Source organism: Orbicella faveolata, unplaced genomic scaffold (assembly GCF_042242905.1).
Source record: "Orbicella faveolata isolate gen_17 unplaced genomic scaffold, um_ofav_v1 contig_26, whole genome shotgun sequence".
In the NCBI taxonomy this organism is placed as follows: Eukaryota; Metazoa; Cnidaria; class Anthozoa; order Scleractinia; family Merulinidae; genus Orbicella; species Orbicella faveolata.
In genome coordinates this window covers 7,854,093-7,868,770 of record NW_028301554.1, presented here as the reverse complement: position 1 = coordinate 7,868,770, position 14,678 = coordinate 7,854,093, and the positions used below count along the sequence as shown (strand labels likewise).

Genomic DNA, 14,678 nt, shown 5'->3' with positions numbered 1-14,678 from the left:
TGAAAAATTAACTTCAAGCGGAAGTCGGGTGTCGATGTCACGCAATATTTTCGAAGACAAAGTCCCTTGTTCATTATTGTTCGCGTTGCCGTCGACGGTGCTCTTCTTCGATAGCTTTCGAGTCTGATTATTTCCCAAGCAATCTAAGACTATAGACGTTGCAGTGGCATGGCTTCGCTCCTGATATTTTTATTAACTTGCATCTTGTGTCGGGGAATAACAGCAAATTTTAAAGGACCTGACAGATCAGACACTCCTAAATCGGATTTTAAAGGACAAACGGCCCGGTCAGACATGGACAAGGATAAAGCGAATCTCAGGTTAGTGACATAACGCTATTTTTTACGTTTTAGCAGTACCTGGTAAAAGATGAATGAGCTTAAACACACCAAAAGCTTTCCCCTGCATTTGATGACATTTTGGCGGGATGAATTTTTGTAGCTTGTTTCTGTGAGTAAAAAATTTTACGTGTTAAGGTTTGCCAGCAGAGCACGTTGTTTTTATTTGATACAATATCATTTACTTTCGATCAATGGACTTAATTTATATCTTCTCCTTTTGACGCAAAGCTACAAAGATTTTAAGGTGTTACTATTAACCGGAAATTCTTTGCCGTCATTGTGACATTCTCTGTTGCCTTCGAAAGGCAAGCGTTGCGTGACATTCATACGCTTTTCTCTTTTTCGGTCGTCACGCAATATTTCTTCCAACTTATAGCTGCTAAAGCGAAATAATTATAGCATCTCTTAATGGCGAGAAGAAACAATAAAAATAACGATCACCACTAGAGTGAGAGAGAATGCGAAAAAGCTTAAGGACATGGGGTACTGAACATAGTTTTAAGTGTTTTACAAGGGGATGCTCATACCTTGGGTGGGGTGTCCCATGTGAAAAGGTGGGGGAAGCTCGTCGTCTCGCGTCTGGTTTTCTCGCGTATAAATCAAGGATTCTGGTCCCACTTAGGTGTTGATGACGAAACGCCACTATCTTTTGTTGTCAAAGTATCTTTTAGGGTGGATTTGAAAAAATAATAAAGGAAACGCTCTTATTTCCGTTTTTAGGCTTGATTTCCACCGGTTTCTCGACTCCGGTGTACAAGCGCGGGCTCCTTTCTTGGACATTTGTATCTTTTAGGGGTCAAGTAAAGTTTTAGCCACGCCCGGATTGGTCTCCTTTAGAGGTTTAAGGTGGTATGGTACCCTAAAATATGGCGATGTTCATGAAAAATTCAATTTCTTGGAAATACAAGACTTAAGACCCTTGAGGACTTGTCAAAAACATTTTGAAACGATCTTGCCGAATTTCCTTCCAGATGAGTGTGAAATTTAAGGAAAGTACACAGTGGTATAAGTTTTTTCACGTGGCAATGGCCATAGCAACAACTGTTTACTATAAGAACGTGACCAAAAATATAGATTATTTTTAACTTATATGAACGAAACTATTTGGAAAAAACTTTTAAGACATGCACAACTCGATTGGTATAATTATTTATGAAAAGCTTTGCCTCAAATTGCCATCACAGGCTCATTCATTTCCCTTATGACAAGGAATATTTCCCACAACTGCGGTAACTTTTTACAAAATAGAACAACCATTGCACCATCTCCCCCGAGATCCAATCTGCACCCCCCCCCCCCCCCCACTATTTGTGGCTCGTTAAATGCTTAATACTTCGTGTAAAAAACTTAAAGTGCATTTTTCTCAAAAGTTTACTTTTGTACCGACTGACTTCGCGCCAACATTTCTGCTTTGCAAGGTTTTTAAGTAGAATTTCTGAAACTTGGGCTCATCAAAGACCAATAGTGTCGTGATGATATAAACCAAAAAAATCGTAACATTTTAAGGTCTGTCACGTGACATGAGATGATTTGTCCACTGGGTGTGGTAAAAAATAAGGTTATTTCCAAATAAAGCTGTAAAAAGCACTGAAAATAAGCGTTAACTGTCAAAACTTAGGTTCATATCACAGAACAAAACAGAAACTTACATGATATGCTTATTTGACAGTCAATTCTTGTTTTGTAAAAGAGCAGGAAGTATTGGCGTCAATACTATAAAACACTACTTCAAAAGGCTGTGGCTGGTTTCCATAGCAACCATTTTGAGTAAAACTCTAGAAATTTAATTTCTTTTCTTGAGTGCAGTAGCACACAATTGATCTTTCTTCATCATATTTAAACAAACTTTTTGGTCCATATTGAGGGTACCATACCACCTTTATTCAATTTTTCCGACGGGCACCCCCGACCTTTCCATATGCGAGTCACCCCTCGGGGCTCATACCCATATCATTATACGCGTTTTTTTGTTTGGCCCTATCATTTCCTTCATAGAACGAAGGCGGTTGGTTCATGACAATTCAGCAATCCATATTCTAGCCTGCGAGCGACGAGCAAAGCGATTCAGCGGGAAGGAGTCTGGTGTAGAGTCTCGTCTCGCGGCTTCACGGCTTGATTTCGTGCGCGCTTGTGCTCCAACGTGAGCCTGCCCGCAGGCTATCCATGTTCTGTAGCACGGATTTTGTCAAAACTACTCCTTGGGTACCCGAGCTAAGCATTTTTTCTTTGTTATAGGTTGGTTATTCCATTAATTGATAAAAATGGAGATGGTCAAATATCAGTCGAAGAACTTGCTGCCTGGACAGGCAGGAGTATGAAGAATTTTTACAAACAAGAGGCCGAGAATCGGCTGAAGACACTGGACACGAATAAAGACGGCAAGGTCTCTTGGGAAGAATATATCAAGGGCGCTGAAAACAGAGGAGGTCAGTGATAGCGCCCTTTATGTTTGTGTGGGGTCAGGAGGAGGGAGGCGTGGGGGGGGGGGGGGTAGGGTGCGTAAAGACTGGCTGTACTGTGATCTAGGAACTTTTAAAAATTCTAGGCCTTTATGTACTATGGCAAATACTCCTTTTAAAAACAAGCTTAATGTTTTTTTATTGCGGATTCAACTGAGCTAGGAATCATTCTTGAAACATAAATCACGAATACATAAATTGCGAGGATTAAAAATAATAGAACTTTGAAGTTTCTAGCTTGAAGGGTCAATTGTCTCACGGTCTTATTTCGCAGGTTTTACAGAGAAACAAAAACAGCGCGACAAAAGAAGATTTGATCATGCTAACGCGAAGGAAGACGGTTTATTATCACGTGATGGTTTGATTTCTATGTTCCATCCTGAGGAAAATCCAAGCATGTTTGGAGCCATAGTTGAAGTAAGATTTCGTTGTGTTCTTTGTTCTTTGTAAACCCAGAGATATGTATCTTATTAACCAACCGTGAAGGCCATACTTTAGTATATCGAAACGAGGTTCGTACAAAAAAGACCGAGCGCTGATATTCTCACCGTACGTTCCTGGGCTAGCTTGGTTCAAGAAACTTAAAAACTAAGAATGGTCACGCGGAATCATTCGGGTCAATGCCCGTCCCGATACTCGGGAAAATGGTTGATTTAAGTATTTGCCCCTCTGAACTAAGTTAATCGTGATAAATATTACAGTAGTACGGTCTCGTAACTGTAACATGTTCTAGGGTGTTTAAAAACTGTGAACTTCCTCACGTCAAATATGCAGATACAACGTTGGTTAAGGTTTATTATCATGAATTTGTGTTGTCCATAATGTTCAGAATGTAGTTATTTCAAGTGGGTTTTTGCAGAGGTTTGTGAGCTCAAATTATTTTTACGGAGTACAGTTGTGAAATTTACCTAGATGTACATGCAAATGCAGCTCGCCATTTCGTTTTGAGGCGTTTTTGTTGCTTCCTTCATCGCTCGTATCTAGATCTAAGCTTTCCTCGACCACGAGTCAAGAAATAACTGTACGTTGACTGTGTGCGAGTCTGAAGTCGAGTTTGTCCTCTCTGACAACGTATATCATTCAAGAGAGAATGAAAACTAAGAGAGTTGAGGCCTTATTCCCAAGGTAATCCTAAGTTATTTTTAGACATGATACCCAGTTCTTCTGCGGATAATGTTACCACGCGCGTTGTGTGTGGTTATTTTCGTTGTGGATGAAATTACGCGTGGGCTAGCAGTTCACGTGAGTAAACTTAGCGTCACAGGATTGGCCATTTCCGAGACTGAGAAAGATCTATAAATACCTTAAGAGAGATTTCCTTGGGAATAAAGCCTATATAGGGGATTGACTCTCCTACACCCTTCATCCTCTCCTGACGCACTGTGTAATCTCTTTAGGAATTCATGGAATTCGTGGATACCGACAAAGATGGGTTTCTATCATTCGATGAGTACAAAGGTAAACATATCTCGCGGATTTTAATGACCATTTTTCTAGGGGAGGTGAGCATCGGATATAAGTAAGGACCTCCCAAGGGGGGATAGCATATTTCCTTCATCCACTTAAAATTTCACTTTTTCTCCCTTGTTCCCTATAATAAATTCTATTGTTACCTAAAATGTTTTGTCACTAAGTTTCCTTCAAATGTAGAGATATCCCTTGTTCGCTCAAATTAATCCCAAAAATATCACTTGTTCCCTTGAAATAAATGATCAAGTTCCCTTGCTCCCAAAAACCCTGAGAGGCCCTCAAAAGCTTAATTAATAAAGTTTTAGATGATGCTGACCCGCGTAAATTGCTAACTATTTTTTCCTGCAGGTAAAACGGTAGATACTGGCAGCACGGACCAACGGACCGCTGAAGAATCTTTCAAAAGGCTTGATCAAGATAGTGATGGAAAACTGAACAAAGTGAGTATTAAGGAGTGCATTTATTCTTGTCTTAAATTCCCTGTGAAATGAAATAAAAATATTTTCTTGAAGGAAACTCAGCATTGTAAAGATTAGAAAGAGTAGCTTTGTCCAGGTTCAGTAGCTTCTTAAAACGTTTCCAAGGTGGCGAGCTAAAATAGAAAACTTCGCTGGAAAAAAAAGAGAGTGCCGCCATTGTAATGAAAGACTGAAGCACTGCATCCAACTAAACAACCGCTTACAGGGTACATCTACCTTTCATACCAGTTCGTAGTGTCTTATTCTTTTTACATGTCGCTGATAATGCGTTTTATTAAAGGAAGAGATGAAACTTTGGTTGGCTGCCGTTAATACTTCCTCTCAAGCAAAGAACCAAGCAAAACGGCAAGTTAGCATGGCCGATGATAATAAGGTGAGGCTACTGTGATAAAAGTCAAATGAAAATTGGAAAGCTGCTTGCAACTGAAGGTTGTTGGACTGAAAGTTTACCATGTTAATCCACACAGGATGGTGTTTTAGGTGAAATGGAGATTCTCAACCACATAGGAGTTTTCACTAGACGTGAAGGGCTTCGGACAGGAGAAGGAGCCAAGGACGAATTATGAAGCTCTGAGTTTCTGTTGGGTTATCGCGTCGCAATGCTGTTGTCACAGAGTGCAGTGGCAGATAAATCGAGAATGATGTTTCAACAGAGAGATACTTCAGAATGAGCATGAAGAAGAAGACAAAGGCAACAAACAAACAGACAGTATAACTGCTTTATAGCAGGCAGGTTTTTGTATTCAGTTTGTGACAGCAATATTGTTAAACAGCGGCTACGAGGTAAAAACATGACGTGAGTGACTAATCTCGTACCCAGATCTCACTCTGTTTGACTCTGGCCGTGGAAGATTTGGGTTCGAGCTTAGTTAGTGACAGATACGAGTTGGTTTCTACTGTTTTCTGTTTGTTTATTTGTTTGTTTGTTTGTTTGTTTGTTTGTTTGTGATATATTTAAAGCAGCTCACTTTCGTGCCGTTATGGTCCAGTAACATTGTCTCATAAGTTTTACAGTTAATCTAGCAATTGTTTTGCATCTTTTCATTAAACCTATTGATCACGGAAAAACTACGGCTCGAAAGTAATGTGAAAGCATTTACAACCAGTATGTTAGAAATTTAAACCAAACTGGCAGAAATCAATAATACGGAAAAGTGGCTCATCAATGAAAAAAAATAGATGATAAGTCTTTTTAGAAGCACTTAAAGACCCTTGTGGTGGAATTTACCTTCTTTGATGTCAGACGCAATATGAAATATCGATGAGTGCCTCTGTGCAGGGTTAAAATAATACGCTAGACTGGTCATAAATAAAAGAACTTATATTGCAAGGACGGTTGGGTTTACGTTATAAATTTACATTTTCCGTTTACGTTATAAGACGCATACAAAGCTCTGTGTGATAGCGACACGTGAGAGAAAAAAACTTTTTTTGTTGAAAATTACTGAACATATTTCTTTGTTATTAGATTTAATTATAGTCTTAAAAAATCATGGAAAGTTTAGACCAGTTTGTGAGTTCGTGACTCAAATATTTGCTGTAAAAAGCAGTTCCTTGTGGTTACATCCTTTCCCCTCCCGTGTTTACTCAAGGGGTTCTAAATTTGAGTTCTTTTGTTATAAAAGGACCATGTTTGACGACATTGCAAATGAGCTCAACGCTAGAATGCGCATCGTCCGATATGACTTATAGCGACGTGGCGTAACGCGAACGAACGGGAAACGTGGCCCAATTTTGAATAAATTGGTAAATCGCAGCTATTTGCTAGCTTCTTTAAGATTGCTAATCCGCTCTCTCGCTGCGAAAAGTCACGTTTAATCAAGATGTCTGGAGCTTGGAAAACCTATTGTGTTTTGCTGCTATGTGTTAGCTCTTTAAAAGTGCTTGTAGCGGACAACACATCTTCTCAAAAGGGCAAAGACGAAGAACATGAGGATGCCAAAATGACAGATGAAGAAGTCACTGAAGAATTGACGAAAACCATGAGGTAAGTGTACCTCCTTTAGTATAGATAGTCTTAGTAATCTCGAGGTAGACGTTAGAAATTGTGCATAGTTTTGTCTTATTAGACAATGATATTACGAGCTTTCGATCTCACTGTTCGTTTATTTAACTGGAGTGTAAAAACAAAACTGGAAAACATCAACTTCTATACACTTTTGTTCACAGTCCTTTGATTTTCGATTTGTTTGGCTGAAAGTTTTCAATTTATCGCAGCTAAATATGATAGTTTCTAATCAGTATTCAAGCTGTTTGAACTGTGCCAGGGATTGCATATATAATTAGTGACACTCGAACGTTGAATATAACTTGAAATAGATTTTGTTTGTATTTTGCTTAAAACTGATATATAATATGTAAGTGCATACTTCAATACAATGGTAATATAACATGGGCTTTCAACTTCGCTAGTCACTAGGAAAACCGAAGTTTTATTTTGAACACAACTATTTATACAGACAAAAATGGAAATACTTGCAGAAGGCTCTCTCAGATTGTGCTCGGCTCGCCGCTTCGTCTTCGAGCAATCTCAAATAAGGTTTGAACAACGAACGAGCTTGTCACAAACACACTCTTAATATGAAACCTTACTTCTGCTTTATTCTTGCTAGACTGGAAATACTATAGATCTCTGATGATTGTGAAAAAATGATTTGTACTCTTATTTTAATTTATTTAGCGCCCACGAACAGAACAGCGGTTTTTGTTTCAATCTACTGCCGCCCACAAACACTACAAAATTTCCAGCGGTTGTGTGAACTGTAGCGTCGTTCGCTTCAAATGACATTGTGGCGGGGGGGGGGGGGGGGGGGATAGTAACATTACTAAGGTATAAGATTGAACGACTCATTGTTACGGCAAACTTCTCAACTTTTTTTTTAGAGAAAATGTTTTTTAAACTTTGGCATGGAGAACTTAAGGTAGTATTTAAAGGTCTCTATGTCTTTATTTATGTTCCTTGCAGAACGGTTCTATCAGAGGCAGATACAAACAAGGATGGTAAAATATCACTAGACGAGCTGACAGCCTGGACACAGAAAGCTTTGAGAGCTATTCACAAACGAGAAACTAAAGATCGACTGGAAAATCTGGACACGAACAAAGATGGACTTATCTCATGGGAGGAATTTCAAATGAGTATAGAAAACATAGGAGGTACTAATGGCTCCTCACCCCTCAGTGGCGGATCTAGGGGAGGGGCCCGGGCGCCCGGGTCCCCGGGCCCCCCTTATTATGGGTAAAAAAAGAAGAAATGACAGAAAGAAGAAAAGTCGGCAGGGCAATTAAAACAATATCGGGCCCCCCATTTAGCTCAATGTCTGGATCCGCCACTGTCCCTACGGGTCAAAAAAAAAAAAAAACATCGCCCCACTTGAAGGGTCTTGTTTGTCAAACACTTCCTTCATTCTGTTTGGAAGCTTGCTCTTCTTCCTATACTAACTCTCAGATGACCAATTTGAGTTAATAATAAGAAAGGAGTTAATCGCTCATATAGGCCTTATTCCCTGCGTTCCCTCTCAAGTTGTTGTCCAGATCCCACCTGGTTTCAGAAATCCTGGTGGGCCAAGAAATAGCCAATCATGTCAAGCGGATTTTGCTCACTTGGACAGTCAAAGTGGCTTTATACGCATTTTCATCTTCCACGAAAACACCCACGCAACGCGTGTGGTAAAATATGCGGAAAACTGGGTACCATGTCTGAAAATAACTTAAGAGGCATTACCTTGAGGATTAACTCTAGTATTCTTCATGCTCTCTTGATTAAAAACGATTTGTTTCAACTTGTAACAGTTGATTCAGTTCAGCATTATAGATGAAATTTAAGAAAGTATAGGGATGTTAAGTTAAAAGAAATTGCTAACACAAATACTTTCAACCAATGATCAGACAGTCACTAAAACGCACCTTGTCCCTAATAAGTAATGGTAATAGGACTGAGTGGAGTCCAATATTCGGTCTGTAAAAATACGATAAAATCGGACGACCGCGCAGTGGGAGTCCGATTTGTTTATCACGAGTATGATTACAGACCGACTTGGACGACACGAAGTCTTATTACCAATTAGTATCACCCAGCTAGTGGACTAATGCAAATCCTGCATTTTAATTGGCTACGCTACTAGAGGACTATTAGTAATAGTCCTCGAGTAGCGAAATTGGCGCAATCGAGCGTGACGCTTTCTTTCTTTGTATTCCCAAATAAATATTTCTTCAACTTGCATTTGCTAACTTCATTATTGCCTTTTCTGTTCGACTAGTTGGGTGATACTAAAACAATTAGACCTAGGCCTTCGTCCTCAAGGGCCACCGGTCAGTGGCCCATTCGGCTTCCCCTCATGGGCTATTGACCCATAGCCCTTGCGGGTTACGGGTCTTATTGTTAATTAATCATAAAAATTACTATTTCCGAGAAAAGAAGAATAGCCAAGTTATGAAATAAAGGGAAGATTTGCATTAAAAGACTGATAAAGGAGGCGTAAATTGTTGGTGATTGAAACCAAGGTTGTAATTGGTTGATTTCAACCACAACTTTGAATGTGATTGGCTTATTGAACTGTCCAATAACAAAGCGTCCGATAACAACTTGGCAAGTGAAATAGTGGAAAATAGGAGTTTTTTTAAACCAATCAAAATCGCGGAAATTGTAATTTTATGATTAACGCCGATTTTTTTCTTTTGTTAGCATCTTAAGTTAAAGTTAAGGAGCTGTGTCACATGTAGTTTGCGCATCTTGAGAAGTTTAACCGCCTAAATTTTCAAGGTTGTCTTTATAATTAGTAACCCGTGTTAATCTGCTCCATTTTTAACCATCCTTGTTCCTTTATGTTTTACTATTATTTCTTTAGTGTTTTTCTGTCCTAGTAAACTATTATTTTCAGGTTTCTTCCATTTTTAAGGTAATTTTGTGTGTGGCCAAAATAACTCAAAATATCGTGACAAAGCTCCTTTAAGGGTAAGACAAATGCGATATAACGAAAGAGCACGATCTACTTGGGTATGACAATTGTCTGTAATTATTTCCTTTACCGTCAATCTCTATTCACAGCCGCAACAGAAGAACAGAAGAAGATAAGATTTCGTCACGCAGATACTGATAAAGATGATTTGTTGTCGGAAAATGAACTCAACTCCATGTTCCATGCCCAAGAGAAGCCACACATGCATGATGTGATTTATGAGGTACGATCGACTCTGTTCTCTTCTATGTTCGTTCTCTGCTGTTGATATTGCCTGTTCCTTCTTGGCCTTTTTGTAATAAACGAATTGCGAGTCTCCCAAGGAAAAAGGAAGAGGAGGACGGGGTGGGAGGGGGGCAATGCTCCCTTTGCCCCACCCTCCAAATAATCATCCATTAACACCCCGTTTCCTTCTAAAAAAAAACAAACCGTTTGCTCACTGCTACCCGAAAGTGAACGGCAATGTTTTCCAACGATAATAATACGGCGAAAGTAAAAGAGATGAAAAGAGAAAGACCGTTCTAAAGTTCAACTCCTCGGCATGCTTGTAAATAGCTGATCTGTCTCCTCCAGTTGGGATTTTTAACCATGTTATGTTCATTTACATTCTTTGTTTCCACTGGCCCCGAAAAGCCCCATTGGGAAGTGGTAACTTAAGATATTTGATTTAATGTATTTAATCAAAATCTCTTTTTCTTCTAACATATAGGAATATATGGCGATTGGAGACGTTGACAAAGATGGACGTTTATCATTAAAGGAGTATAAAAGTAGGTATAAATTACATCAGGTATCACGAAAAAATTTTTGTTTTTCTAACGTCTGTATACACAGGCAAGAGCCGTAATTTTTCGCCTTCAAACTTGAAAGTTTTCTTGTTGTAAGATATGGAAGATTATGAAATACATGCCAACAATTGTTGATTTGAACTGTAAAACTGAGCTAAATATCAAGTTGATTTCAATATTCCACGATCGATTCGTACAATTTTGTCTCCTCTTTAAAAGTGAAGAAATGTTTTGCAAAATCAGCGATCTGAAGCCAGGTTAAAACTTCATTTCGACGAGCTAAAATCTGTGAAGATTGCAATGGTGTAGAAGGCAAAATAGCATTTTTGTATTTCTGGCAGTACCTAATGCCATTAGGTTGCATTAAATTTCTTCCTATTCACGGAATTTTGAGTTATTTTGGCCACGAACAAAAGTAACTTTAATTGGAGAAAACCTGAAAATAATAGTTTATTAAGATGGAAAAACACCACAGAGATAATAATAAGCCATAAAGGAACAAGGACGGTTAAGGATGGCGAAGATTGGCACGGATTACAAACGACGGACTTGAAAAATTTAGGGTTAACTTTTCAAGATGTGCAAACTGTGACGTAGGTCCTTTAATCACCATTTGCGTCAGCACTGAATTCAACACGTAGTATATGTTCTGACCAATCAGCGCTTAGACATTGTTTTCTTAGCCAATCAAATGAAGAACGAAACCAATCTTGATTTGACTTAAGAAATTTTTTTCCAAATCTGCCAAATCTCGCAAGTTCTTATTTTCGCCTCTGTAGACTGTTCACAGCCTCCCTATTTTCCAATGCACGTTAAAGAAAAGCGAGCAAAGCGAGCGCGAAGCACACGGGGGTGGGGACGGGGAGGCGAGTGAAGCGAGCCAAACAAAGAATCGGTCCCCACCCCCTACCGTGTCAAGTCACCCGTTTTGCGTCCAGCTCGCGATTCTATTCGCGCGTTCAACGATCGAATAAAAATTCGAGAAAATAGAGGGCTGTGAACAGTCTATCGTCTTTGGAATTACGTTGGCTTTATAATTTCTACTGAAAATAAACCTTCAATAAAGAGTAATCAAATGGAATTCAATGGTGTGCTTACAGATGGAATTCACGTCGTTTTTTATTTTCAGCGAAGATGTTCAAGGGAAGTAAAGAGAGGGGAAAAGCTGCAGATACATTTTTTAACCAGCAGGATAAGAATGAAGATGGTTATCTCGACCGAGTGAGTTTTTTATTAGCGCCTGTTTCCGAAAGTATAGGAATGTAATGACAGATATATAGAGGACATTACATGGCCGCACGGAGATACGAAGTCGTTTCCGAACATTTTCCGAAAATTACCGAAGATTTCCGAAGATAGCCCAAGATTACCGAAGACTTCCTAGGAATATCCCAAGATGTTGCGATCATACACCAACAGATTGATTTAATTAAGTACATAATTCAAAATTTCCCCAATCTTTGGCTGATATTCGGAAACCCTCGAGACAACTCGTGCTACTCTCGGGAACCGTAAAAGGTTTAACTGGTTTCTTCCGGCTGACCTCGGCAATCTTCGTTTTTCCGTGTACGGATTTGCCACCGGATCAGAACACGTGATATATGAAAGTTATTTCACAACTTCGATACTTCGTTGACATCGCATTTTTTTTCTTTTAGGAGGAGATAAAGCTATGGCTGAAGTCAATTAACACCGCTTCTAAAGCGAAAACACAAGCGAAACACTTCTTGGACACGGCGGACGAAAACAAGGTAGGAAAATATGACTAATGGCTGCAAAAGAAATTGATGCACTGTGTCGGAGAACAGTTCCTTCATGACCAAGAACTAGTTTACGACGAGGTTATCGTAGATCTCTAATAGTCAAATTTTAGTGTTCGCTCTAACTGTCAAAAGAAGTTCTCTTTTGAATCGGTTTTGCATTACTAGGTACGCTACGCGCCTCGTTTGCTGTAATCATCTCATATATATAGAATAAGCGCAATTGGAGCAATTATTTTTATACAAAACTGGATAATTGGATAACCTAATTTACGAGTTTTCACTGGCTTACCCATCATGGTAAATGAGCCATCGTACCATGCCCTATTTTGTTTTTAGTTTAGTTTAGTTTTCTTTATTTGGAACGTTTTTAATAGAACAATTGTTCCACTTGCGCTTGTTAGATATGAAATGATTATTGAATTACTACGCTACATAATTGGTGAAAATGTAATGTAAATCTTATTTGTAGTGGTCATGCACTTAGCTATACAAGCAACAAGCTTAGCTAGTTTACAGCCATGCCACTGAAACAAAGGAAACAAATATTTCAAATAAACGTAACATGGTTAAAAATCCCAACTGACAGGAGGCAGACCAGTTGGCTATTTACAAAGCATGACCGAGGATTTGGATTCGGGACTACCGAGAAACAAATCCCGCTAGTGGCAGGGCCGGGTGGAGGTCCTGAACCCGGGACCTCCGGATTACAACACCGGCGCCCTAAACCATTCGGCCACGCTGCCTCCTCGTTGGCTATCTACCTTCGCATATTAAACGCGCGTTCATGGTAGAAATACTTTATCCAGTTTTTAACAAGTAAAGTTATGTGATGTTGATATCAGTCTGAGAATAAAATATATCTTTTTTTTTGTCACAGGATGGCTTCTTGAGTACAGATGAAATAAATAAAAACACTGAACTGTTTTTATCTGCCGCTAAAACGGTACGCGACGGTAAGGAACAAGCTGAAAGCAAACCTCAAGACGGCAGGTGTCCGTTTTCGCACAGACCAGGGAAAAAAGCTAAAGAAGCGAAAAAAGCGAAAGACAATAAAGAAGCTAATGAAGAAGCTAAAGAAACTAAAGAAGCTAATGAAGAAGCTAAAGAAACCAAAGAAGCTAAAGAACCTGAAGATGAGAAGAAATCGGAAGATAAGGATGTTAAAGATGAGCTGTAAAAATAATCAGCAGCTTAGATCATCTCTTGGAAGAAGAATCTGTTTGTAAATTGTGTTTTGAAATATCTCAGTGTCACATGGTGCTAAATAAACTACAAATTTTTCACTTCAATCAGATTGTAAAATATTTATTTTTGTTTGTTCGTTTGTTTGTTTGTTTAAGGAAAATCGAAAACCACGTTTACTACATAGAAGGGTGTTTAAGTCAGAGTTGAATTAGGAATGTTTCGGGCTTTTTCTGTTTTCTAGCAGCTCTTCGTATCATTACGGTTAGCGAAAAAACTGCACACAACTCTACAAAACATAGCAATTCACATCTTCGGCAAAGGTGAGGTGACATTGTCACAAACAATTCTCACCAGCTGCAACAACTGTCTTGCCTCTAAATGAAAAGCACGCAAAATACGTTGGAAGAACAGGTTTGCAGACTGGAAAAATGAATTTCTCAAGACACCAACCTTAAAAACAACATTGCCTTACTACTATATACCATGTTAACTTTGAAAGTCAAATAGCAAATTGGAACTTGGTGCGCAATCGGAGCACAGAACGGTCTTTGAAATTGGAAATAAACTTTATTTGGCTTGTGAGGCAGTGATTGCCAAGCCAGCTGAAGTAGCACATTTCACTTATATGTTAAGTTTGGCGGCTTTGGAAGAATATCAGAAAATAATTTTATGCTAACAATGAAAATTATTATCTTTATTTTTAAATTGACTAGTCAAACCCAAACCTTTCGAATAGAGGTCAGGAGCGTAGCTAGGGGGGAGGGGGCCCTGGGGTGCCCGTGACCCCCACCCCTTTTTTAAGCCTTTGTTAAGCAAACAACCTACAACAGGTGGCGGAAACGACATGACAATGTGGTGAGTACCCTCACTGTGACACAGTGTGATCCCCCCCCCCCCCCCCCTCTTTGACAAATCCTGGCTACGCCTCTGGAGGTTGGGAAGTGACACTCATAAAACACAAAATCAACGCCTGACCAATCTGACCAATCACGACAAAGCAAATGGCGCAATAAGCCAATCAGAACGTGAAGAAAACATGCAACCAGCGCAAAGCTCGGGAAACCGCGTGTACTCTGGGTCACGACGGTCGGTTCTGGTTTTGTAGCTGATTGGTTAAAAGAAAAGCAGCGTTAGCGCTGGGAGTTGGGCGGAGCAAATTATGTGAATTTTTGCATTTATTGCAATGCCCAGCAAAACAGAATTATTCCCAACGCACTAAATTGCCGGCGTCTAAG

At 39.4% G+C, this 14,678-nt stretch overlaps 2 protein-coding genes across 2 annotated transcripts; both read left to right on the top strand.

Moving 5' to 3' along the window:
* The first annotated feature begins 34 nt into the window (after nucleotides 1-34).
* Nucleotides 35-6,082, top strand: LOC110059141 (calumenin-A-like). Its single transcript, XM_089295657.1, has 7 exons — nucleotides 35-320; nucleotides 2,577-2,767; nucleotides 3,075-3,217; nucleotides 4,198-4,258; nucleotides 4,619-4,710; nucleotides 5,030-5,122; nucleotides 5,217-6,082. The coding sequence occupies exons 1-7, from the start codon at nucleotides 169-171 to the stop codon at nucleotides 5,313-5,315; spliced, it is 831 nt and encodes a 276-aa protein (XP_089151783.1). The 5' UTR covers nucleotides 35-168; the 3' UTR covers nucleotides 5,316-6,082.
* A 342-nt stretch (nucleotides 6,083-6,424) lies between these two features.
* LOC110059122 (uncharacterized) lies at nucleotides 6,425-13,547 on the top strand. The gene is made up of 7 exons (XM_020765809.2): nucleotides 6,425-6,736; nucleotides 7,715-7,905; nucleotides 9,797-9,930; nucleotides 10,417-10,477; nucleotides 11,625-11,716; nucleotides 12,154-12,246; nucleotides 13,136-13,547. Exons 1-7 carry the CDS (start codon nucleotides 6,573-6,575, stop codon nucleotides 13,433-13,435), a joined length of 1,035 nt encoding a protein of 344 aa, XP_020621468.2. The 5' UTR covers nucleotides 6,425-6,572; the 3' UTR covers nucleotides 13,436-13,547.
* Nucleotides 13,548-14,678: the final 1,131 nt, after the last annotated feature.

What these genes read in the sequence shown, in the direction of transcription:
- LOC110059141 (XM_089295657.1), top strand. Translation starts at nt 169, where the DNA reads ATGGCTTCGCTCCTGATATTTTTATTAACTTGCATCTTGTGTCGGGGA. An exon ending in TGTTTGGAGCCATAGTTGAA is followed by an intron (nt 3,218 to 4,197) that starts GTAAGATTTCGT and finishes TAATCTCTTTAG; the next exon opens with GAATTCATGGAATTCGTGGA. An exon ending in ATCATTCGATGAGTACAAAG is followed by an intron (nt 4,259 to 4,618) that starts GTAAACATATCT and finishes TTTTTCCTGCAG; the next exon opens with GTAAAACGGTAGATACTGGC.
- LOC110059122 (XM_020765809.2), top strand. Translation starts at nt 6,573, where the DNA reads ATGTCTGGAGCTTGGAAAACCTATTGTGTTTTGCTGCTATGTGTTAGC. An exon ending in GAGTATAGAAAACATAGGAG is followed by an intron (nt 7,906 to 9,796) that starts GTACTAATGGCT and finishes CTCTATTCACAG; the next exon opens with CCGCAACAGAAGAACAGAAG. An exon ending in ATCATTAAAGGAGTATAAAA is followed by an intron (nt 10,478 to 11,624) that starts GTAGGTATAAAT and finishes TTTTATTTTCAG; the next exon opens with CGAAGATGTTCAAGGGAAGT.